The sequence below is a fragment of the Dermacentor variabilis genome, chromosome 1 (genome assembly GCF_050947875.1).
Source record: "Dermacentor variabilis isolate Ectoservices chromosome 1, ASM5094787v1, whole genome shotgun sequence".
Lineage (NCBI taxonomy): Eukaryota > Metazoa > Arthropoda > Arachnida > Ixodida > Ixodidae > Dermacentor > Dermacentor variabilis.
Window position 1 is genome coordinate 65,827,615 of NC_134568.1, and position 25,454 is coordinate 65,853,068.

Below are 25,454 nucleotides of genomic sequence, written 5' to 3' on the forward strand. Positions count from 1 at the left end.
CGAGCGACTAAGGAAACGGCAGCGATTTCATCGCGTAGACGTCATCAAAGCGATTCCCGGCATTGTCCTCCGAAACTATTGGGCTATGTGTCACGAGGTACACAAATGGGACCGCGCACGCCCGCTTACGATGGAGCAGCGTTCGCGCGACTTCGGTGAGCTGTAATGTCAACGGCGCGAAAACAAACTATATACTATACTGAGCCCAAGAAGTAAAAGCACATGAGTTGTTAGGGACTAGCACATTTCTCAGTGGTGCGAAAATCGCCGAGCGCGCCGGCGCTTCAAAAACCTGCGTCGCTTTTTCGAATACGAGCCAGCTATGTCATGCAAGTTTCTTAAGCGTCATCCGTCACTCACTACCGCCGTGGCGATCATATTGTTGTCTGTCATCCCTATGACGATTGCAAGTAGCGGGAGCCTCAACTACGCGGGGGAGTGAAAAATCGCACTTACCTAAGAGAAGTTTTGTAAATACAGGCCCTGGTTCTCAATTCCAAGGCTACTACTACTACTACTACTACTACTACTACTACTACTACTACTACTACTACTACTACTACTACTACTACTTCAAAGTGCGTTTGCTTGCAAGCACCTTTTCCGCTTTCCGTTCGTCCCCAGGGTTGTCCTACGCGACCCGCTAATGCGAGAGCGGAAAATACCCCGAGAAATTCGTTATACTGGAGACGTCTCCGAGCGACGATGCGCAGACGCCGGTCGAGAACACCATGACGAGGAGGAAGGAGAGGCTGCGAAGAAGCATCCGCGCGCGAGAGAACAAGGGGTCAGGAACGATGGGCTCAGAAACAAGAGACATCATAGCAAGTCGGCGCGGTTTCATTACTTGCACAAGGGTATGCCAAGAGCAAGAGAAAGAGAGACGGAGAGTGCGTTCGCGCTATGGGAAAAGGGGAACAAGAAGAAGTAGAAGAAGAAGGCAGAGTAAAGAAAACCGGCAAAGCTGAAAAAAAGCAAAAAGAAAGAAATGACGAGGCACAGAATGGTAAAGGAATGGGGGAGGGTGGGATTGCGTGAAATGAAAAAGGACGCGCTTAATTGGGGTGAGAGGAGGGGCCGGAAGACTGGCTATATACACAGAAGGGGCGGTGGCGGCGGCGAACGAGAAAGACGATCTCGCGAGACCGTAGCTCTCGGCCTCTTCCTTCCTCGGCATCCTTTCCGATTCGAGATAACTGTCCTTGAAAGAAGTGCTTCTTGGGGGCCGCGACTGCTCCTCTTTGGCGAGTAGTGCCGCCGCCGTGCTCTCGAAACAGCGGCGGCAGCGAATTCGAAGCGAAGAGCGCTGCTGAACGGGGCGCGATCGCGGCTGGTGTGCGCCAAGCAGCTTTGGCTGCCCTTGCTTGTTCCAAACTCCGGAGCTTTGCCTCGCTATTCGAGAGTGAACGAAGACTCCTTGTCTGTTGCACCACTCCGACAAAGTATACGTTCCTGCTGCGCGGGCCCAGCCGTTCGGGCAGAATACATCTCTACTTTGTTATCAACCTCCCCCTCCCCTCTTTCCCAGCGCAGGGTAGCAAACCGGATCTTCCCCTCTGGTTAACCTCCCTGCCTTTCCCATTTCCTCTGTCTCTCTCTCCCTCTACGTCGACGAAACTGCAAAGTTCTTGCGAAGAATTTGTTTGTTTGTTTGTTTGTTTGTTTGTTTGTTTGTTTGTTTGTTTGTTTGTTTGGCCCCGCCTCGGACACTGCATGGGACATTCGGTAAGCAGGAGAAAATGGGGAAGCCCATGCGAAATGCGAAAACACAGACAATAAAGAGCACGGTCAAACGGCATAAAACGCGCGTCTCACACAAACAAGCTAAAGTACAAAGGCATGCAATGTATAATTATTGTAAGCAGAAAAAAATAAATGTTGTATAATCAGCTGTCAATAAAATTGCTCGGAGTTACGAAAATTACATTTCAAGAAACAAAATTCCATTGAGCAATGCAACGGGGATTCGTTACATAAAAAAGCAATTCAAGTGATTCTCCTTGATAATGAAGCCCGAGAAGGCATATGCTTTCTCCCGCTTTATTATCTCTCATTTCGTATGATTGCGACTAATAAAGATCGAGCCCCTAGGTGCTCCCTATTCTGCTCGCTGAATGCGTAGCGAGGGGCTTGAATTTATCAGCCTTGATGTCCAGAAGGTAGCATACGAGGGCTTGCTGGCCAGTTGCCTGCTTCTGAACTCAAGTACTACGTGACGTCTGGGGTTAAAACGATGTTTCAGCCATGAACGGCGCTGGCTAACACTCCCAGGGCTAGTCCTGCACACAAACACACGAGAAAGTGGGAGGGAGTATGGCCGCCGGGGCAGCTTAACAGCTGGAGCACCGTTCGCGTAAAAACGGAGATGCGGGCTCGGTCCCCGCCTGCGGCAAGTTATCCTTTCGTCGACTCTTTCATTTTAGTTTGTCTTATTATTTCAGCATTTCAATTGAACATTACAATTAACTTCCCCTACGATTTCATTGCCTGTCATTTCTTATGATTGGGACGAACGGAAATCGGGCCCCTCAGTTCCCCCTATTCTCCCCGCTCATATCTACAAAATGCAATAACCAGCCGGCTTAAGCACAATCCTGTTGCGCAGGACTGTGCAGCCCACTCGCTCCCTGAACGGACGAAAACCCGTTCATCTATGCCACATGTCAGCCGTTACGAAAAAAAAAAAGAAGGAAAGCTTAGACTGCTGCATGAGAGGGTGAACTATCCCGGGCTTGCATTATATGCGGGCTGACTAGCGAAATCTCACTGAATGACACCACACAACTTTCCTCATGCATCTGCTGTTTGCAAACGTTCCAATGACAAACTACAACACTACAGTAAGAAACTTTCGGACAAAGAAAATTTTAAAACTCATTTACACCTCAATGCACACACCTTGACAAGAATTGCAAACGGTTTCGAGCCAACTACGATTTTTTTCAATAACACCTCTATGTTTCGCGCGTGAAAGTGTTATAGCGGAGTGCACCTATATTGAACACTATCAGGTGGTGTATTTAATGTGTCGAGTGAAAGGCTGCGACACAGAGAAACGACTTTTTTCACAGCTCCACTTTTGCGGTCGTGGCCAGTTTGCATAAGGGCTGCTTTCGCTGACATGCACTCTACGTCAGCACGTACCTAAGTATGTTGCGGTTGCCTTGATATTGTAAACATATGGAATTCTCCGCTTTTATTTTTTTTCTCATCGTAACGCTTAAAACACTTTTGTACCAAGAAGCAATATGATGACCGCCTAGTTATTACTGTTTGTAGTGCAAGAAAAGGAAAAATGTACGGCGAGAGAGCAAGGGCATTATAACGACAGGCCGCAGTGTCATATTCTCTGTCGTTCTGCGATATATTGACAATGCTGATGAAAGGAACGCGCGACGACAGCGAAAGGTGTACACACCCGTAGAAAGAAGGGGCGAGCGGAAGTGACCGAACGAGCCAGCCAAGGGAAACTCTGTAGCTATTTCAGGCGACCCTTCAGGCTTAATATCTAATGGACAAAGCGACAATAGAGAATGCGATAATGCATCAGTGAAACCGGGGACAGCGCCACAGCTCGCAATTGAGCATAATGTCAGCATTGTCATCCATACCTGTTTCTTTGTTCATTTGTGCTTTTGTTTGTTTGTTTGGAAGTGTCTGTTTGCAAAGCGTAAAACGTGTCCATTAAATATGCAGTTGTAAACATGGCGGAATCTTAATTCCGCGTATACCACGTTGAATTTGCGCATTGATGTTGCTTTGTCGCTCAGTAACTCACTTTCTCTTCTCTTCCTTCTCTTCTCTCGTTTTTCAGGCGTGCAAAGGTTGCGCCATCCAGCCATGCCTGTGCAAAGGTGAAAAAGGAGGCGTGGTGAGTTACACTTTCACTTCATACTATTGCAGGGTGCCCTTGAAAAAATTGGATGAGCATTGAAGGACAAAAAGAAGGACAAGCGGACTGGTTGGCGCGTCGTTCCAGAATGAAATATGGCTTCGGCGCAGAAGCGCAACATACAGGAAGATTAGACTAACGGCACGGCTAAGCGCCAGAACAAGTTGGAAGCACAACCAGAGAAAGTGTGCCACGTTTTTTTTTTTTTTTGATAAAACCGTTCTGTTTAGCCAAGAATGTACCGAACCCAGTGTTTTAGTCAAGAATCAGCGCTTGCTGGTGTTTACTCGTTTTGTCACCCACTGTGCCTTTTGCGCTGAAATTAATATTATCCGAGATTGAAGCTTTATCGCTGTGCTGTAAATGAGAAGTGCTTGGGCCCGTGACTGAAGCGTCAGCGGTAGCGGTAGCGAGCAACCTGTATCAGCATGTCACCGACACAGCACGGTGCCATCTGCGTTGAGTGGGCTCTTTTCTCACAATCATACGACGCTATCAGGAGGCAGTGCCATCAATGACTACAGACTTCAAGAAAATGTATGTAGTAGTGTCGTTGTTCCTTTAGCTTTTGCGAGATTTTGATTACTTTCTAGAACACCCTATAATACCAGTGAAGTATTTGTATTAATCTGCGCATACACCTGTCATCGCCATTCTTCCCTCGACAAGCATCACACATGGCCTTCGTGCCCGTGATATCGTTGCGTAGACATCTCACACTGTAAATCCGCTTTATGCGGTGCTTGCATTTCGGCATAGCTTGCGAGAAGCGTAGTGCGTAAACTCATAAATTGCACGATAATATTGTTGTGACTTTTGCATGAGATTTGACGTCACATAAAATGAAAGTAAACAAGATTGTACGCGTCGTCGCTAGTTGCGAATAATTTAATTAACCGCTTCGCTAAATCTTCGCTTCACATAGATTCCTACATCCTACCATTTTTTCTGCATAATTAAATACCTGTTACATGTCGCAAGCGAAAAGCTTCCTGTGCACCAACGCACGTGAAACTCAACGTAAAAGTTTCACTAACTTACTAAAATTTCCCAACCTTTTCTTCGCGCGGTCATGCCTCCATGCGCTCTAATCTAACACTTAAGAACATAAGACTAAATGAAGAAATAATCTAGTTAAATAAAATAGTAGAGAGGAACACAAGGTTAGGACAAAGGTAAAAACTGATGAAACATTTTGTTCCATGCAAGGCATACACAGTGGTGAAAAGCTTACTTTTTATTTCGTGATAGAAAAGGTGTAAAAAAAGGAGAAAAAGCCTTCACTTCGCATATTCGGCTAGATGTGCGATATTGGCCCGACGCACACACATACGGCAATCGCGCACAACTTTTGAGAAGCGACACTCAGAGGTCATTGGCCTGTAAATCAGGAAGGCTTCCTGTAAATCAGGAAGGTCCAGGATGGGGCCGCATGTCCAGCCTCCCGCACTGTTGACTACACCACGCGATCTTCAGCCTCACGCTATTTTAGCGCCTTATACAACGGCGATTATCGGCGAGACCGTCAGAAGTACGCACAGCTGCACAAAGCATTCTCCAGTGCAAGCGTCGTCTGCTGCGTTGTTCCCTTCAGGACGACGTACGCCCATATCAGTGTGCTCGCGTGCTATAGTTAATATGCGGGAGGCTGTACATAGTGAGAGGGCTATAGTAAGCAGGTCTATGCATGAGCGCGTGTCTCTGATTCCCCCATAGGCAGAATGTTGGAAGTATTTATGCGTGAATTGTTACCAAGAACGTTACCGAGACAATTGCAGGCGTATGCACAAACAAACAAAGACACGTTAGCCACGACCGAACCTGGTTACACAGCATATAGACTGGCGCTCAAGCGACACGGCCGTCAGGAAATCAGCTACCTGCGCGCCCCCTGAGGGCATGAACTGTCTCACGGGGCAGGCTGTGGTTCTCTCGGCGCGTGTTGAACGCTGATGATGATGACCTGATGTGTGCGGTAGCAGAGAGGCGGGCGTAAACGGGCGTATCGATGACACGCAAGCTGGAGCCAACACATGCAGCGTTCGGGACTCGCCTACGCACACGGAGGCGAGTCCGAAGGTTGTCGAAAGTGCATACCAGTCGAATTGAATGCACGAGAAGGACGCTTTGCGGCAGGGTCACGTAGTTTCAGGAACTTCTTTACTTTCGCTCTCTTTGATGTGAAGATGCCGCGATTTCTTCTCTCTCGCACATGCAAGTTATCTGCTCTCTGTAAACGCTGTGATGCCACAGTATCGTATGTATCTATTGATGTTGACTCTGCGGTCTAGAGGGTATTTATAACTTTTGCAAACAAGCTTTCCTGCACTGCACGACGCCGTAGGCAAAATGTCATCTATACAGAGGAACGGACTGTCTCTAACGATTTCTTGACGTCTGCGTTGTGAGAGTTACTGCGGTGAATGTTATGGGAAAAGAAGAAGAACAACTTTTTATTCAAAGGTCCGGCGAGTTGTTCAGGGATTGGGCGAACATCGCCAATCCCCGAATAACAGTATATATATATATATTTTAAGAACAGAAATGTCGCAGTGAAGTTGGCTGTTATCTTAACCTCTCTGCAGTAACACGTCTTAAACAAAACAGATGCAAACATGTTGAACTGCGGCGAATTTCGCTAGACTTCATCTATCTTTTCTGCAGAATATAGGCTCTGTGACGAAGTTCAGTATCGTTGTTTGCTGGGCTAGTTGGTTCGTATTAGCTGGTGAAAGAAACCAGCGAGAAAACACGAAGACAAAGAAGGGCTACACAGGACAAGCGCTGGTAGCGCTGGTCCAGCGCTGGTCCAGCGCTTGTCCTGTGCAGTTCTTTGTCTGTGACGAAGCTAGCACGGGGTATTTTTCTGAAGTGCGTCTTTCCAACAGCGACGACTGTTGTATCACCCGCAGTGTGAAGACGAACGGTTTAAAGGAAAGAAAAAAAAATTATCGTCTTTTAGCGGTGGCCGTGCAACCAGGTGGCTGCGGTTAGTACCCGTTCCGTAGAACGTAGTGTGCGAGTACCTCGTGTGTCTGCACTGCGCAGGGTCACCCTGGGCTTCCTGGTTCGCCGGGCACCGAGGGATCACCAGGAAGCCTCGGTCCGCTGGGACCGACCGGTCGCCGGGGAGAACGTGGCTTGGCAGGAGACACCGGAGCCATTGGACCCAAAGGAATCCGGGTACGTAACGACGCCGGTCCGACGAGAACTTGCCGACTGGCGAAACAGCCCCCACGCAAATAGTCGCCTCACCCAGTGCTTTAAAACACCGTTGTCCTAGTTTGAGTGCACTCAAAAAAAAAAAATTAATGGTTAGAGCGAGGTGCTACTGCACCCATAGACAGCAGGCGAAAGCATTTAAAGGCAGAGTGCCGCTAAACAACAGGTGTTGTTTAGTGTCGCCGCGTTCAGTTTTATTCTTTTGCCTGCGACTGGTGCCCGTGTGCCCTCCTGTGACATCGAACTAAGAACCGTGAGCCAACTAGCCTGCCAGCATGTCTTAGATAAAGGTCATCTACGCGGGACACCGCTAATTGCTCGGTCGTCCTGCCCGTGAATATTAAACCTATTGACAGAAATTAGGCCAACGAAACGAAGCAACTGACGCGAAATGAAAACCTCCGCCTGCAAGCTTTCGCGCCATATCTCGCGGCGGAAACACCAGCGTCTCAAAATGCGTTGCAGTGAGCCTCGCAACCATCGTGTCCTTTGAGAGTGAAGTAGCCGCACTTGTATATATTTCCATCTGCCTTCGTATCGCTGACCGGAACAAAATTATACAGACCTTAGAAGAAACAGAAAAAGAGAAAGGAGGAACATCGCGCCTACTTAAAGCTTGCATACGTACACAGTTTTGAGGATATGATTTCTGATATTTATTTATTTATTCTTTTTCTTTTGCTTAACCTTGTATCGGATCCCGTGATGATCAAAGTAATGCGTCAAAGCACGAGGCTCGTGAAAGGAATGTACGTCGACATTGTGCCGTGGTAATGCCCCGACGGCAGCGAGAGGAGCTCAACCAAAGGCGCATGACAGTGGCAAGAGGGCAATACGGAGAAATTTAACGGTCACTGGACAGCTTAATCGGGATTGGACATGGATTTACGCGGTTGCAGAGAAAATAGCGAACATTTCTCATGCTTATGGGGACTACATTCATAAAATATAACTTACAAAAAGAGGAAAAATATTTTATTCCAATTTTCAAGTCAATAAATCGGAGCTCAGTGAGAATTCCGCTCTTCTAAAGGCCCCCATCATAGTGAGGTCCTTATATGCAGATAAATACCTCAAGCCGTGTGTTCAGGTGAACCACTAAACCATCGTCCAACGAGACGCGCCGCCACTGAGCCTTCTAACCAAGCTTACTTATGGGGCTCGCCGATAACCTAAATGATATCATCAAGGCTTAACCGCCAACAGTTAGAATCAGCAGTTGGGTGCCCAGCTGTCGTTACAGTTTTGCTGTTTCAAGCGACATTCGTTACGTCTTATACTCGACATTCCCGTAACATGAAGGATCCTTGCTGGCGGGAAATGGAAAAATGTCAAATTATTAATGACCCGATGGTGCGTATTGTGTTCGTTGCTGCGGTATCTAATGAAATAACATTGATTAAAAGAGAAAAGTCGCACAACGAAACAAGGTATACTCAATTCTCACGCTGCTCGTCGCCCAGCTTCTTCGGCTTCATCCCATCAACCTAGTGCTTGCAGCGAAGGCAACTTTCCTAGATTTATGCGACGTGCAATTCTGATCCTTACATCCTAATTTGGCCATGCACCAATTTGAAGGCGCAGTCGATTTTCTTTTAATAACAGTTATTCAATTTAGCTTTTGTTTTTCAACTCTTTCTTTTTTCACTCCTTTCCCTCGAAAGCAGGCAGGCTCTGTGCCGCTATCGGTGCCTCCTTACCCCCTCCCCCCTATTTTTTTGCGTGTGTGTGTGTCAGTAATTTCTTGATTGTTTGTTTATTTTTTTACATGTGCAGGCATAACAATCATAGTAACCATTACGCGCAATCAAGATTCAATATCATAATCACTTTAATAGGGCGTAATGACAGTTGTTTAGCGCAAGCGCAGTACATTTGAGATTTATGCCACAAAGGTAAAAAGCTGCACTCAATGGTGACTACATTTGCATGGAGTGCGAATAGTTGTTTCAAAAAGAACTTGCGTGTTGATGCGATGCACGAAAATCTAATATCAAAAGGACTGCAACAGCTTGAAAGCAACAATTACTATAGAAAATAGGACACACTCCGATTGACTTCTGGTTTTAGATCATATCGCTGATGCGGCTTTAACGGCTTGGGACGCCTTTTCAAAATAAAACAAGAAAACTTCCATGCAAGTGCTCCGTACTTCATTGCAGGACGCGACGAGATCAACGCGTCCGGCAATGCATACTTTTTCTATGACCGTTCTACGTCATCGACAGACTTGTGACATTGACAGACAACCTATAAAGAGTGTTGCCTCTTATTTTTTTTTCCTCCCGTCATTCGCAGGGTGAACCCGGAGCAACCGGATTCCCAGGCAGGCCAGGTGCACCGGTAAGTACACACCTTACGGTTTTGTTTAACTGTTTAACGTTTAACCAGTTTAACGTCACAAGTTGTCGCAACCACCCGCTTGGGCTTTTTAACATGTCCATTACTACTACTATAGTGGAACTTCTGCGTATCAGAAAATAAATGCACGATGCACTTACACTCCATCAGAAAATTATTAAATATTTAGATCCCATAGATTTATCCCCCCAAAAAAGGGCCTAGAAGTACGTAAGATTTACGTACGTAATTTTACCGAGTTACGGCAATGGCGTCACCGCTCAAAATCGAAAGAGCGAAATTCCGCATTCAGACACTACTTTTAACGATTGTCTTATGTTATGCTGAGCAAAGTTTAGGAAAGTTCCAAAGAGCTAATGTGTAACTTAAAGAGCCTCTCACCGGGCCCCATAGCAAATTTTGGTTATAGGCTGAAACTTGTTACGTGTCCTCTAGGGAGCATTCTGCAGCAAAAAATTTTTCAAATCGGCTCATTAATAGCCGAGATAGACATCTTTCAGTGCCGCAAACCCATGATTTCAGGAGGCAAGCTCCACGGCCAAGCGAGACACTCTCTCTATTCGCCCCGTCTAGCCTCCGCAAGCGAAATTCTTTCCCTGCGTTCTCCCATACCGGTCCTCGAGGATTGCGTGTGCATACGTCACGGCCCCGCCTTCATTTTTTTTTTCTCCTTGCTTTTCTTTTTTTCGGCGCGGCGCACTTCCGCTGACGGCGTCGCGCGCGAGCTGTTGTGATTGTCTCGTTTCGCGCAGCGCACGATTTTGCGCGCTGTGCACAAGGACACCTGATTGGCAGTATAAGTCAGTGCTACACGAATACTGAGGCAGACACAATCGGATCACAGAGCATGGTCCCGCGCTGGAACACGGTAGAAAATGATACAGTGTCGGTGTCTGTGCGCGCGACTGCACCACAGACTGCACGACGTGGGAACAAGCAGACGAAACGGGAGTACATTTCTCTTGATGCAGTGCGAAGTAAAACAAAAACATGCAGATATTCGGTTTGTGTGTTTTAGTATTTCTCTAAGCTTTGATTCGTCTATGCAAGCAACATATTACACAAATAACAAATGTTTCCTTGAATAATCCTCGAAGTCACCACTAGCGACGTCACAGTGCAACAACGTGTACGTAGGCGCACTAGCACGTGTACGTCATCCTCCGGCTTGGAGCGCGGCGGCCGCGAGGAGAAGGGAAAGCGGCGTTCCGTTTGAAATTTCAGGTCCTTCCGCGGCACGTAGCGATGTAATACTTTGCAGACACGATCGTTATCACACATTGTATGCTCTGCGCTTGTTAGCTCAATATGGCCACACCTGGTGAGGGGCCCTTAAGTAATCGTATTTCCAGCCTTCCTTCAGGGTTCCTTTAAAGTAAAAGAAAGTGACAGAGATATACTTTTACGTAAAATGTTTTAAAACTCTGCTCTTGTTTCGCCAGACATACTTCCAATGCACTTTACAGTGCAGTGAAGGCATGTCCATGTTAAATAACTTGTTTTGCTAGACTTTTGCAAAGGCATCCAGTGTTCGTGGTCTCCGTAATCTTCATTAACAGTTTCCTTTTCGTATTATTTTATTTTTATGCAACAGGGAAAACCCGGTCTCGATGGGTTGCTTGGAGAGCCGGGAATACCAGGATGCAACGGAAGCAAGGTACTGTTTCATATCATTTACGACAGGTCCTCAGACTTCACCTAGTATAAGCGGTTACAGCTATAAACGGTTACAGGGGAGAGCTTTAAGGGCTAGAGTACGCTGTCAATGCGACGCTTTGGAGAAATCATCTGGAAAAGACAGAAGAGCTTCTTCGGCCTTAGCATTTTCCTCGCTGTCGCTCGTAAGGCATTTCGCTTTTATCGGAAGCAGTCGGACAAAATACCTGCCCCTATCGCGCACCTGAGAATGAAAGAAAAATCATTTTTAAAAATGTGATTTGGACGCGAGAAAAAATAGGGAGCGCAATGTTGCCTAGTTTAGTTCATTTTCCGCTGCCAGCTAACTAGTAGCGATCTTCTCAGTTACCGCTTATGTTACAGCAGTTACAACCGCTCAGCCAAATCACTTCTCTTTGTTATATTACGGTGCATTTTACCAGCCACCCATTCAACACTTCTGCCACGAGAACAGACAACAAATAAAGGTGATTTTCCTGTTTCTTTTTTCTTAAGAATAACTGCGCGCAAGTGACTAAAGTCGCTAGCGATTATGACATGGGTTTTTGTCTTCGCAAGTATAAGTGCACATAATCTTTTTTTTTTTCGCATGTTTCCGTTCAGAAATTTAAGTGTTCACTAGCACTTCTTGGTGGGCTACTTGGCGCATATTGGGTAGCGTAATTGTCTGCACGTAAAAACACAACCACACAAAGACGCGTTAACAGGAAGATCGCACGAGCGTTATTTAGTGTCACCCTCCTTTACAGGCATCTTGCGGGCTTAAATAAAGAAAGGAAAAGCTCATTAAGTTAATTGCAGCAAGACGTGCACGCTCGTCGTCGTGCTCATCTGTCGTCGCTTAGCCCGAGCACATTTTCTTCTTCATTTTTTTAGCAGTATAGCGAGCATAATGCGGTTGCTGTTCTCTCCTCTTGCACACAGGGCGCCCTCGGTCCCCATGGTCCCGCCGGTGGCTGGGGCCCGCCGGGACCGCGCGGTCCCCGTGGAGACTATGGACCTAAGGTATGTCCAAATCGGGCCTCATATTATTTTTTTTTTCCTGTTTTATGCCAAGATCCACTCGCGCTACGCAAACATCCAGCGCTCTCTCATTCCGTGGAACTGACGCGCGCTGCTCCGCTTGGTTAAAGCTTTCCGGCACCTGGTACACAGGTGTCTCAAAGCATTGAAAAAAAGTGGCACATGTAGTGCTCGCAAGCTTGTAATTTTCATTTGTCGGGCCTTTAGACTTTTTTTTGTTCCTCCTTGTGTTTTCATTCACGTTCAATGAAGTCAGGACCACTGCAGCAGTACGCCGAAGATAACGCTCTCTGCGTTCGATGCGTGCAAGAGGATCGCTAATCTGCAGGATACACAGAAATGAACTCATAAGCGACACTTTCAATGCTCTGGTAGTTTGTGCGCTCTGTGATGTATGTAACTTTGCCACGGTGAAGCTGACCAATGAACGTTGGCACAGGCCGCAGCAAACGATTGAGCACAAAATATGCACAGCAGGAAATACGCAGCCTAACTCGCTGTTTCGGTAATAGCGATAAAATGGAAACGAAAGAAACCGGAACAAGCACACGTGCTGGTTCCGACAACCACGCACGTGCGGTCACAATTAGAGGCACCTGCGCCTTGTCCGAAATTTCCGCTGCATCAGTAAATGGCCTCCCAACGCGCAATCTAACGATTCGAAGGCCTTCGGCTCTGAGTAACGTGAGGGACTGGACTAGTTGGTGTTGCGAAATCTTGAACGCCAAATCACTCAGTGTTACACAAGCAAGAACGGACGAATGGGTCCGGCTGCCTCCTTCTCCATGTTTTGCATTGCACTGTAACCTTCAAGATTCATCTCTAAACACGCGCCTAGTTTCAGCTGGCCTGGCATTCGATAACTCCCCAAAAGGTCTTTGGAGCAATACAGAGAAGCCGCGCGGGAAATAGTACATTTGTAAAAACTTACTTCATACACCTCTGTACAAGGAATTCAGCCTCGTGTAAAGCAAAAGCTGGCCTTCAAGATGTCTAAAAAGAAGGCATACATTGACATAACGTCACAGAAACAGCAAGAAACTGTTGGCTTTTGAGGAAGTAATGCAACTGCCACGGATATTAAACTCACTCGTGCAAACACTTTGATGCACCCACCTGTTAAAACTTTACAAACGAGATTTTTCGCCACTTGCAGGGATTGCCTGGAGATGGCGGAATAAACTCTCTGGGAATTCGTGGAGATCCAGGAGACGACGGAAGACCAGGCCCTCAGGTAAGATCAAGCTTACACTAGCTATCAACAGTTTTAAAAAGAGTGAATTGCTCTAAAGGACATGCTCGTAGTTCATATATAGCAGTAAAAAAAAAAAAAACGAAACGGAAGAAAAGTACACAGGGAGAGATTGTAAAGAGAGACTCGCATTACGTGATTTGTGCTGGCTTATGCGAATAGTTGTAAGCGTACGTTCTTAATCAAGCTCAAGTGTATACCGAGAATTACATAGCAGATATAACTAGACTACCAAAGAAGCCGCCGATCCTACACTGAAGCCAAGGAAAGCGTAGGATAAATGTACTCACCGAAACCAAAGAACGTGCAGCCCAAGGAGCGCTTCACTTTGAATTATTTTCCAGATGTGGATTGGTCACTGCATTTCAACCAACAATTCATTCTTTCCTGTGAACCATAGGGCGCGCTTGGTTTCCCAGGCTTTCATGGCGAGAAAGGCGTTCGAGGAGACAGTGGACCAGCGGTGAGTGACCTTATTGTTATTTTTTAGTTTTAAGCCCGCATGCGATACACAATGTCCTTTCAAACATGCAACACAATCGTTTCCTTTCTTTCTTTCTCTCTTTCTTTCTTTTGATCAGGTTGGGGGTATCAAAACAGTTGGGGTGTAAGAAAGTTGAAATTTTGAACATTAGTCGAATAGTTTCTGCTATTTGATTGGTATTCGATTAAAGAAGTTACTATTCGAAATTGTATAATATTCGTTTTGCTTCGAATATAACGGATAGCAACTCTTACAGAGACCCGCGGCGGTATACCAGAGTGGCTATGGCGTTGCGCTGCTCTGCTGTAAATCGCGGGTTCGACCCCTGCCGCGGCGGCCAGATTTCAATGGGGGCGAAATGCAAAAACAAAAAACAAAAATACACTCGTGTACTTGGATTTATGTGCCCGTCAAAGAACCCCAGGTGGCCAGAATTAAACCGATGTCCCCACTACGGCGTGCCTCGTAATCAGGTCGTGGTTTTCGGCGCCCAAAACTTAATTTTCAACTCTCGACTGAGAGAGCGAGAGACACCGATGCAAGTGCGAAATGTTCTGAAATATCCTGCTGCAGGAGAGTCGCGGTTGTTGCGCAGAGGCGCCAGTCCCTGAGCAAACGCACGCGGGGCAGATAAATTATGCTCAGTAATGTCCAGTCATTCATTAAGAATGCCTTGGCAGCTTGTGCGAATCTGTTGTCTCGATTTGAGGAAAGCAATTTATTGTTTGGCCAGTTTCACCATCTTTGCATCCCCTTTAAGAAAATGTGCGCTGCTCCAGTATTTCTTTTACCGAACGCGACACTCTACATGCATCACGGTGGCGTGCTGCTTCCTTGTGTCATTACCGTTATTGTCATGGTGTGCCCAGATAACTAAGAGCAATTCTTTTTCATTTACAAACTCCTCAATTGAGCGAAAGCCAAAATTGCGAACGGCATTATACGTACATTCACATAACAAACAATGTAAATAAGCCTCTTCTTCCTTTGTTCCTTTTTTCTCTTTATTTATTTTTAATCAAGCGGTCTCCGCGCAAACTTTATCTTTCATTTTGTCAAGAAATCAGAAAACATTCGATATTCGACTCGGCAATTTCGCTACTTACGAAAAAAGGCGATAAAATGTGCACGTGACCGCGGGCACGGAGTTGTTCACGCCCGGCACGGCCCCTTTCGTTTTTGATGAGCGAGCGTACGGCTGCGTTTTGCGCCGGCATTTCAGAAGCAACTTCTGCTTCAGCAGTTTCGAGTACATTGTGCTTGACAGCCGACATCAATCGGGCTGCGTCTAAATTGCCACTTTTGTCAGTGTTAGACTGCGATAGGGCATAACGCGTAACACTAAGTAACAAGGCCATAGAACTGACCAATTTCTCCTGTCATATCGTCTTCCCAGGGAAGACCGGGTCCTCCAGGATCTCCGGGCCCTAAGGGCGTACAGGGCGATGACGCACACGGTGACAAAGGACCTAAGGTAAGTGGAACCGGCGCAACTCCGGGAAACAAGAAGTAACCAGAAGAAAAATGTACATGGCGCCTGGCATACTCCGCTCGATACGAGGCCCTTCAGTTTGACAATTCGCTACCTGTCCTAAATAGCTGGTCAAAATGATTGCCATGCTGAGTGCAACTAACGAGAAAATAAGGGCTTAAGTGCTTCAGCGACAGTGTTCTCGCTATTATAACACTCAGTGCACTAGGCTGTATAGCCTCTTGGGAGGAGGTTTAGTGTGAGTTGCCAAACGTCTTAATAGAGCAGCAGCGACTATGAACACAGCAAACCACCATGTAGACCGCGGTAGAATGGAAGGAACGGAATGCCATATGGTCAAGCTTGCATGGTGATGTGCAACTACTAATACAGTTTTTTTAACCATACATATTTCGTAATAAAAAGTTATGAGCGCAGCAAACGTCTCATTTTTAACACAGGAGTAGGCGCGGTGGACATACTTTGCCGATAATAACGTCAGCTTCATAATACTAATTAACAAAGCTAATTTATTAACTTTTTTATTAGTGTCCTAGGTACGATTGTCTAAAGTCAATAAAAAGTTGAGTCCCTTTAGCACACGCTAAATAGGATGAAGGCGAAAGCCTGCGCACTCACGAGACATAAATTAAATTACTTGACATTTACTTAAAACTTGAATTGAAATTACTTGAAATTTGACTGTAAGATGTAGAGTTTAAGTTCATCAAAGTTATGACCTGGTTGGTTGAAAGATGTTTCAACCAACCAGGTCATAACTTTGATGAACTTAAACTCTACATCTTACAGTCAAATTTCCGTTCTGAACGAGAAAGAAAATACAGAGAATCATACCTTATCCATAAGTTCAAGACATTGCAACCAATAGGCATAAACGTTTCAAAGGGAGCTTTAGAATCTATTCGCTATGCTAAACCTCAAGCTATAGGCAACAACACTTAGTTTGATTTCTTGGCGTATCCCCCCCCCCTTTTTCCTTTTTCTTCTTTTTTTTTTTTTTTTTGTCAGCTGGCGTGTCAGACGCCTTGACACGCCGGCTAACGCGCGTGGGTTGACAGACTGGGGTGAGGGGAGGGGGGGTCCTGGCTTTGACCTTGTATCAGCGTTTCTTTACTAATTCGACACGCTAACACACTTTCCCTCGTTTCCACGCGCTCCCGCCTCACACCCCCTCCCCTTTAGAAGAACCCCACCTAGATATACTGTGGCGAGGAAAGCATATGTCGCCTTGAAGATGACAAGTCCACTTGTCGAAACGTTGGCTCCTGCATTCACCTTGTTCACGTTTTGCTCATTGCCTCTAAATATGTCATTTAAGCACTGCCCCTAAGACACTAATAAGAAAGTTAATTATTGAGTTGTTAATTAGTATTATGAAGCTCACGATATTAACGGCAAAGTAGGTCCAGCTCGCCTAGAAATCCTTTACAAGAACGCCACATTTGATGCGCTCACAAATTGTAATAAAAAATCTGTATGGTCTAATAAAAAGCATTCTCTATACTGCTCATCATAAAGGAACAGAAAACGTGAACATTCATGTTCCTGAATTTCGCAAACCTTTTACATACGGGGAAACTTCCAACCGTAGTTCGCATAACACACCTGCGCATCAGCCGAGTCTCCTCCCTTCTGAGTGTATATGTGCAAATTTCGCCTCCCTTCTACTGTTGTGTCAGAACATAACGTGCACGTTTGAAAGTGAGCGTAAAGTAGCCTTTCCTCGGATGATTGTGGCCTTCATTACTTGAAACGCTTCTCTTCAACGTCGCTAGTGCAAGGAACTCTCTAAGTGGATGTCTGGCAACCCTGGGCACTGTCACCCTGCTATGCATATCAACGCTTTCAAGTTATTCAAACGCAGGGGTTTCAGAAGAGGCAGAATTCGCCACTAGATAATGTGCACACTGAGTGTACAACCCTGCCCCACTCACTACTGTGTGCCAGTTTCTTGAGTTCCTGCGTGTGCGTGTGAAGTCAAAAGTAGCGAGTTACGACCGCCAGATAATTATTTAGTTGATTTCGTGCTGCTGCGCGGCCCGACGGGCTTGGCGTCCGATGATGCGACCAGCACTCTGCGCCCAAAGCTTTCGTCGGCCTCCAAAGGAAGCAGGTTCTGTGCAGGGGTACGATTGCGACACCCTGACCATTTGCTACATCGCTTTCCGCGCCGAAAGCTCGAAACGCCCAACGAGTCGAATTGCGGGACATTTGGAAATACAGTTCTAATGGCAGGCCACCAAACCAAATTGTGCGCCTTTGAGAACAAAATGACATCACTTCTGTTTTTAACGAGGACGGCACGTCACGTTATTTTTTTTTTCTTCCGCCGGAAGTGTTCTCTCGTCACACAGACGACGCCCCCGGAACCGCCGTGTGTTGAACGTATGGGCTTCTATGGAAGCTTCGCTACCAGGTACCTTGCCCACTCTGCGCCGGAAGGGTTGCTCGAGCTTTCGAAAACGGAAGTACGTCCTCGAGCGCCGTTTCTACGCACCATAGGAAGGGGCATGGCGTGGACCAGTAGATGCGTTAACTTCGTGGTGGGACCAAGTTAGGCCTCCTCAATTAAGGCTGGATCGTACCACTATTTCATCCTTGAGCTGTTCTTTATTTTCAATACAGTCCACCCCACCGGGTGCGGATTGCTTAGGCAAAGGGACAGCGTCGCTTTTCAGGCAGCAGCGAGCGATCGCGCCGAGCCAGACCCCGCGCTCCTCTCCTATATGACCAATGTAAAAAGGTAATCAAAGTTTAGGACATTGCATGGTGTCTCGTTCGATTTATTTAACATAACGCGCACGATTCCGGAGACATGGCGGCCGTAAACAATTTTTCGGCTATTTAATTTGTCGTCTATTCCTCCCTTTCGTGGCGAGGCGAAACGGCTTTAAAAATGACATATACGGCAGCTACTCAGATTTTGGTTGACTCCGCAGCCAACAGAAACTTTCGCCACTGGTTAGGCCTAGCTGCATTGTACGGCCGTAACGAAAATTCACTGCCAGTCGACGTGCCATGCAGCAGGTTATCGCGTCAAAGTGGCCTCCAGTGTATTCTCTGACCAGTAATGCTCCTCGGTGATAAGGCGTAAGATCACGGGCTAGACTGGTGGCCGGAGGCCGAGATTGGGTCCGCGGGTGACATGCGAGCAACTACCGCGAACGCTTTCGCCAAACTGAAGTTGCGGATCACATATCGGCCAGCGTTGCAGATTAAAAGATCGTGCGCATATATCTTGATCCGGCTCAAGGTGGCGTTTTGGCCAGGAATCCACCAAGCCGATTGACGAGTACGTCCGATAGTAGGGTTGAAGGAAAGAGGGTTACTTTTACATTATTTACACAGGCTCCAGATACGGAAGCCCACTCCGTGCAAAAGCATATATTAAACGACTGAGTTCACATCAGGACACCTCAGCACCTCTCACTGAACCAAAGGTCTGCGCTTTTAATCCCGTCGTCTTCCCTAGGTGACTAGACTAGGGAATCTGATGACTGTATCGCGGCCAATCACAATCACCGAATCGGTCGCAATATCCCGCCCATGATATCGCACCGTTCCGCCGAACTCCGCCTCCTAAGTTGCACCTTCGCCACCGCATATGGCGCAAGCGCATAGCAGTCTGGGAATCTGAGGTCGAATCCGTTCCAACGGTAGCATTCGACGTTGTATTCGACGGAAGCATTCGACGTAGCATTCCACGAATTTCATCAATTAGTTCAGGTTGTCAGGTTCACGTTGTCGACTTCTGCATAGGCGCTGAAGTGATGAAAAAAAAAGGTGGGGCAGGGGGGTTACCTCATGATAAACGTCTAAGGAATGTTCATCGCCGTATTAAGATGTAATAATCTGCCCTTCGAGATAATGCGCGACAAGCGAGAGGAAACCGCCCCCGCGGTATCAACATGCATCGCGGTACTTCAAGTATGTGCATGGTACATCAGTCAAGCACAGCACAGGGCAACAATAAGTAAATTTTTCACCACTGGCGTTATAAAAAGCAAATAAGTTATTTTTTCCCCTAAAGTTGACGTTTTTGGACTGCCCGCGCGATTATTCGGACGTTCTTGCGAGAAATTCAAAACGTCGGTCGGCGAATATTTTCATCATCAAGTTTGACATTCACTATGCTAATTTAACATTCGGAGGCGAAAGTCGTGACACAGACGAACCCAGCATGTGACGCAGGCGATCATGTAGCACGCCAGCCAAGAAGTCTGGCGGAGCATATAGCAGCAGAGCTACTATTCATTTCCTCGCAATAAGCTACGTCATTTGGGAGGTGAGAGTCTTTGCCTAGACTCCCACCTATGAATACAAAATTATTCTACTAAGGGTCAAATTCAATTATATTTATTTCGGAACAGAAGTGTTTTTTAAGAATCAAACAAAAAGTAATTGTCTTCCAAATGATCACTCAAACTTACGGAATTTATGGAAGAACCGAGAAATAATAATAAAAAAACTTTTTATTTGCCACCTCTACTTTCTTGCAAGAACTGTGTCTGCCAAAGCAGATAAACTACCTATGCAAGCTACTATTTGCGTATATAGCGCTAGTTTTGTCAAAATTACCGATACTTTAACCTTTGGGGACGTTGCGAGAACAACGAAAAAATTAAAGTAATAATAATAAATCGCCGATTTCATTTAGGGGTGCAAAGAAGGAGGGCGTGCCTATATTAGGCTGTGCTGTATTATCAGTCTACGTGTTTTTTAGAGTTCTCCGTCTCAAAGGATACACTTAATGTAGCGAGATCGCACTGAATGGTTCCAAAACGCTGCAGCACGTCCAAGTGATTCCATGCTTTCCTGAGCCACTGAAGTAATGCATTTTAGCTGCTCCGAAAGCTGCTCCGAAATGGAATGCACCAGTAGCATCACTGCCAGCGTGAACACACTCGCAGAGTATTGTTCGCTGATAGACACCGGCTGCGGTACAGTCCAGTCGCCTTAGAGAAGCGCAATACAGGGTTTTTGTGGCCTTGTGCATGCAAGTGTGCTTAGGCCAAGGCCCCAGGATCTTTCCCTCTAAGAGCGGTTCGTGAATCTGTGTCCAGATGCTTGGCAACTCTGTGCTTTTACAGTGTATAACGATGGTTTTGGTCATCTTTGTGCATGCGAAGAGGACCTTGCTACGCATTACACAATTAGTGAAGTTTGCGCTTTTTTCCTTTTCCCATCGGATGCTAACATTTTAGTTGTCAATGTTTTCTCCAGGGAGAACCAGGTCATCCGGGAGATGCAGGTCCACCTGGTGTCTCGAACTTCTTTGTCGCGCCGCCAATCATTCTTCAAATACCCGGTGACAGAGGACCGGATGGTGAAAAGGTCAGTGCAGTAACTCCATTAGTTTCTTCCCGCACAAATATGGCGAGGAAAAATAAATTTTAGAAATACGCGTCTTATTAAACCATGAAAAATGATTGGCAGCTTGTGAAGTTTTTATTTCTTTTGAACTTCCAGGGCGACATTGGAAGCAAAGGTGAACGTGGAACACGTGGAGTGGATGGAGAAAGTGTAAGTTAATCAAGCTGCACTGACCATTTTGTTTCATTTTAAAGGTGCCGAGTTCAGAATTTTTCCTCACTTAATTCTGCAGAGCTGAGAACAGCATACATAGGGTCCTTAATTTCTTTTTGGGGGGTTAAGCGTGCAAGCGAATTCATGTCGTTTTGTGCTTTCTCTCTGAAGTGATCTTTTTCTTTCTTTTTTTCTTTTTAGTCGAGGCACGCCCTTGTAACATATGGACGACTGGTTTTGCATCGATGCGCTTAACTGGCAGCGTTGCTTAACCTTCCCCTTCAGGATCAACGAGGGCTTGGATCATCAAAAACAAGCGCGATAATTTTGCACGGTTGTCTCGAAACTTAAATATTACGAATAAAATAAAGACCAGTAGTCATTCCTGGAAGACGTAAAAGCACCGTCAGAGAGGGCCTGTTAAAAGCGTCAGTTCTTTCTGGGAAACGCTGCTAAAGTATAAATTATTTAAATGCGGCACCGCGAGTTGCAGACTAAGTAAAGCTACCAAAATCAATATTGTAAAGATGTTCATTAAGCCCACCTGGGCAGCTGTCTAGTGCGCATGATTGGCGATGCCCACGAAATTAAGATAAACACTGGCGTATGCCTGTTTCAGGGCCTGCCTGGCAACGACGGCCTCAAGGGAGAAAAAGGAGACATAGGCGAAGAAGGGCCAAGGGTGAGTGCTGGCAGTCCGGCCACTGCGTCTTCAATGCTCCGTCCAACACGCACAAACACAAAGATCAGATAGATTTCTCTGAAGCCATGCTTCAACGACTGACTCACTCGCCCATTTGTGGGCACTCTGTGCCGCGGTTAGAACGAGTGAATCTTGTTCGGCCTATGACTGACCAACGGACCGGACATCTGACCGCGGTGACTCATCGCTACAGCGCTCTGCTGACGAGCATGACATCGTGGATTCGATTACACCGCCTGCACTGATCTCATTCTTCATAAAAGCGAAAAAAAAAGAAAACAAAACAAAAAGAGAAAAGCTCATCAGTACTGAGATTTCGGTTTATGTTCGAGACAGCCCAGACCTTTTTAACCACGATTCACGTGAGGCAAGGGTGGCCTCCATTTCGATCCACTTTCTTTTCTTCTTTCTTCGCCACTCTTAGTTACAGCACGATCAACACAGTCAATCAAGACGCCTTTCAGTGCTTCACTTCCTTCAATGCATATCGAGTTTCGCTCCTTTGCGGCGTATTTCTTTACGCACGGCGCCTTCCCTTTCCACCTGCAGGGAAAAAGGGGCAAAGAGGGAGTCGTTGGTCCGTCCGGAGAAAAAGGGCAGAAAGGAGAACCAGGATTTACAGGAATCGATGGTGGTTCCGGTGATGCGGTAAGCAAGAAGTCTCTAAGCTTTTGTGCCCCTTCTCTTTCTTCTTCTACAATATAAGAAGAGAAAAGCAACAAAGTCTTCTTTATAACTTCGGTTTAATACTTTCTGAGAATTCGCAAAAGCCCTCCAGCGTCACCAGATGCTTTCTGACGTTTCGAACAGGGAGAAGCGGGAGAAAAAGGAAGAGCCGGAAGCTTCGGAACACAGGGACCACCGGTGAGTGTTTCTCTTTATAACAATTTCCAAGTAATGCTTGAACTCCTTTAAAAAAATTACCGACGATTACGTTACTTCCTAATGCGAAATTTGAGCGCAGCAAATAAGCTGTTTCACCTTTTGGATAGATTGAGACAAAGAAATCGAGCAACACATGTATGCGCTATCACATAATTTTTTTTTTATTTTTCACACGTATTCCTTTAACAAAGACTCCACTAACAGTTCTTGACAGTCATGAAGGAAGCTTTGTGGTCGGAGAAATAGACTGATATATGTTCGACTTGGTACACCAATGCTTGATTCTCAAAGACGAGATCTATACAAGTGCCTCGCGAGGTTGTCACAGCCGTGGGGGAAGCAGAGGCTAAGCGCCGCCGCCGAGAAGACCCTGCCGTTCGCGCCGCCGAAGCGGAGGCTCATCGCCGCCGTCGAGAGCAACCAGCAGTAAGCGAGGCTGAAGCAGAAGCTCATCGCCGCCGCCGAGAAGACCCTGCAGTTCGCGCCGCCGAAGCGGAGGCTCATCGCCGCCGTCGAGAGCAACCAGCAGTAAGCGGAAGCGGAGGGGGGCGGCGTGTACACCCAGCGGCAAACGATGGGGGCAGAAGCGCGCGCAGCAAGCGGACAACACGATAAAGGGAGGAGGGAAGAGATAGCAGCGACTGACTGATGCCGCTGACGGCGATAGTGAGTCAACCCCAGCTATCCGCCACACAAGAACAGGGGGGGGGGGGACCCTTTCCTCCTCTTTCTGCATGGCGGCGACGGTGTTCTATGCAGTCACGTTATCTTGACTCTCTAGCGGCGTCAGCGGCATCCAGCGGTATCAGTCGGTCGCTGCTAGCGCTGGGGGGATGAAAGGGGGGCGGAGCTGGTTACGAGGCCGACGACGACGCCGACGACGACGACGACGCGAAACCCAGGAACGGACGCCAAAGAGCTGCGCTCTAAAAAAATTGTTTTCACCCGGAACACGTAGAGCCATATGTCAAGACACAGCTCTGCCTGCTATAGATCCCTACAGATCGAACACATACACTGCACCATTTTGTTCACAGGAATCAGAATTTACCCGTAGCGAAGTTGCCATAAAGAAAATTAGACGTTGTTCTTGCGTTCTTCAAGCTATACGTTGTCTTTTTACATTGCAGCAAAATATCTTTATATATATATATATATATATATATATATATATATATATATATAATTAAAGGCTGTCTATCGCTTTTGATCAACGAATGCGCCACCTAGATTCTAGGGTCACTAATGAGTATTGTTTAGCAATTGCAGATTGGTAGATTACACTTCTGAAATTGCTGATAGGTTTTTACCTCAAGCTGAGGTTTGGTATGAGAGATAAGACGCCAGCAGTTACGTAGCTAACTTAAGCTAACTAAGTGATGAGAGTTGGGCATTTGGCCGCGGTGTAAAAAAAAAAAAAGAACAATTGAAAAGCAGTAAAGTAGAGCGCGCATAAACTTGCTACTTCACCTTCGTCGTAGAAGGATTATGCCTTTTGTATACCGGTGCAAGAATAGCACGAAATGTGGCATCAAGTAAGTGACGCTATAGCGATGTCAAATGGATGGGCATGATGCAAACCGGATACCCACAGAAAGTGCGCCAAGCAAGTGTTAAAACTTAGATTGTGTGGCTGAGTGCCAGTTCCGTGTTGGCTGGTATTTTGTGCTTCTTAAACGTACAGTATTCTGCGTCTTTCGTGAATATATGACGTTGGAGGGCGAGATATCAGCAGTTAAATGCGATCAGCACGTTTAGACACCAGAGAATTGGTATAAATCGCTAACAGGGAAGCACCGCCCGTGATCGCCTATCCAGACTGTAGCATCGACGGTGCTGGCACCTGTACGTCGATTTTAGCGAAAGAAGTAGCAAACAAAGCTCCCGCCAGCTACAAACACTTTCTGTTGCCTAGACGTGCGTTTTTTTAGCGCTCAGGGTATATCGCTCAGTCCAAGGGTGCACCCAAGTTAATATACTTGAACCATGAATCCAGTCGCACTGCAACGAATCTTCAATGCCGTACTCTAACTGCATGTCAAACTCTATTCATTTAGAACTAGGCGCATTTAAACAGCTCCAACTGCTACATTTAGGGCCCACCAGGACCGACCATAGAGATCGGATCGCCCATACCAGGACCCAGAGGTCCCCAGGGCGTGCCTGGTGATATGGGTCTACCTGGACGCGACGGTAAGCACCTCATTCCCAGCTTACCTCAGATGCTAAAGGCTTCGTCATGCCTCATGTGTACCCGATGACCTGCCCTTCCTGCAGGCGAAAAGGGTGCCACCGGTGCGATGGGCTATCGTGGTACGGTAGGCGAACCGGGTGTACCAGGAGAAGCAGGAACACCTGGACCTCGAGGACTTTCCATCAAGGGCGAGCCCGGAGAGGACGGTAAGTTCACCGCACTTTTGAAATGTTCATTATTTCGCGTCAGCTTCTCGTCTCACATCATCCGCAAGCAGCGGAACACCCACCGCCCCATACGTTTCTGTAAATTTTGTAAACGTATACGTAATGAACACAAACAAACGAACACTGTAAGATGTCACGTCACGCCCTTTAGCACTTCCTCTCACTCCCATCTCTCACCCGCAGCAGTATATTAACGCAACCACATCTTTAAAAAGATAATCGAACACGTATTGCGTTTTAGTCATCGTTATAAGTTATAATGTCGGAAGCGACATTCTTCGGACAGTGTTAAACGGGCTAGATTGTCGACAATTTCTCAAATAAAGATTCTTCTACCATTATCCTGTGCGCTCGCTGGCTTACAAAGCAACGAGGGCGTTACTTCACTTTACGAAATCGACTGGCCTCATGGACCGATTGTACGCGTGGTGCATGGGCAGCCCACGTGTTCGCACTGCTAATGCATCCTTCCCTCTGCTTTCCTCCCTCTCCTTTCTTTCTTTTCATCTCTTAACC

At 46.6% G+C, this 25,454-nt stretch overlaps 1 protein-coding gene across 1 annotated transcript in view; it reads left to right on the plus strand.

Annotated features, from left to right (window-relative positions):
• The window catches only part of LOC142578854 (uncharacterized), a 112,008-nt gene that overhangs the window by 25,669 nt on the left and 60,885 nt on the right, over positions 1 to 25,454 (plus strand). The window contains exons 2-16 of the mRNA XM_075688492.1: positions 3,815 to 3,871; positions 6,941 to 7,075; positions 9,413 to 9,457; positions 11,070 to 11,132; positions 12,077 to 12,157; positions 13,332 to 13,409; positions 13,828 to 13,890; positions 15,308 to 15,385; positions 20,627 to 20,737; positions 20,873 to 20,926; positions 21,549 to 21,611; positions 22,182 to 22,280; positions 22,443 to 22,496; positions 24,614 to 24,710; positions 24,795 to 24,917. Coding sequence (XP_075544607.1) covers positions 3,815 to 3,871; positions 6,941 to 7,075; positions 9,413 to 9,457; positions 11,070 to 11,132; positions 12,077 to 12,157; positions 13,332 to 13,409; positions 13,828 to 13,890; positions 15,308 to 15,385; positions 20,627 to 20,737; positions 20,873 to 20,926; positions 21,549 to 21,611; positions 22,182 to 22,280; positions 22,443 to 22,496; positions 24,614 to 24,710; positions 24,795 to 24,917 — 1,201 coding nt within the window. The remainder of the gene's footprint in view (positions 1 to 3,814; positions 3,872 to 6,940; positions 7,076 to 9,412; positions 9,458 to 11,069; positions 11,133 to 12,076; positions 12,158 to 13,331; positions 13,410 to 13,827; positions 13,891 to 15,307; positions 15,386 to 20,626; positions 20,738 to 20,872; positions 20,927 to 21,548; positions 21,612 to 22,181; positions 22,281 to 22,442; positions 22,497 to 24,613; positions 24,711 to 24,794; positions 24,918 to 25,454) is intronic.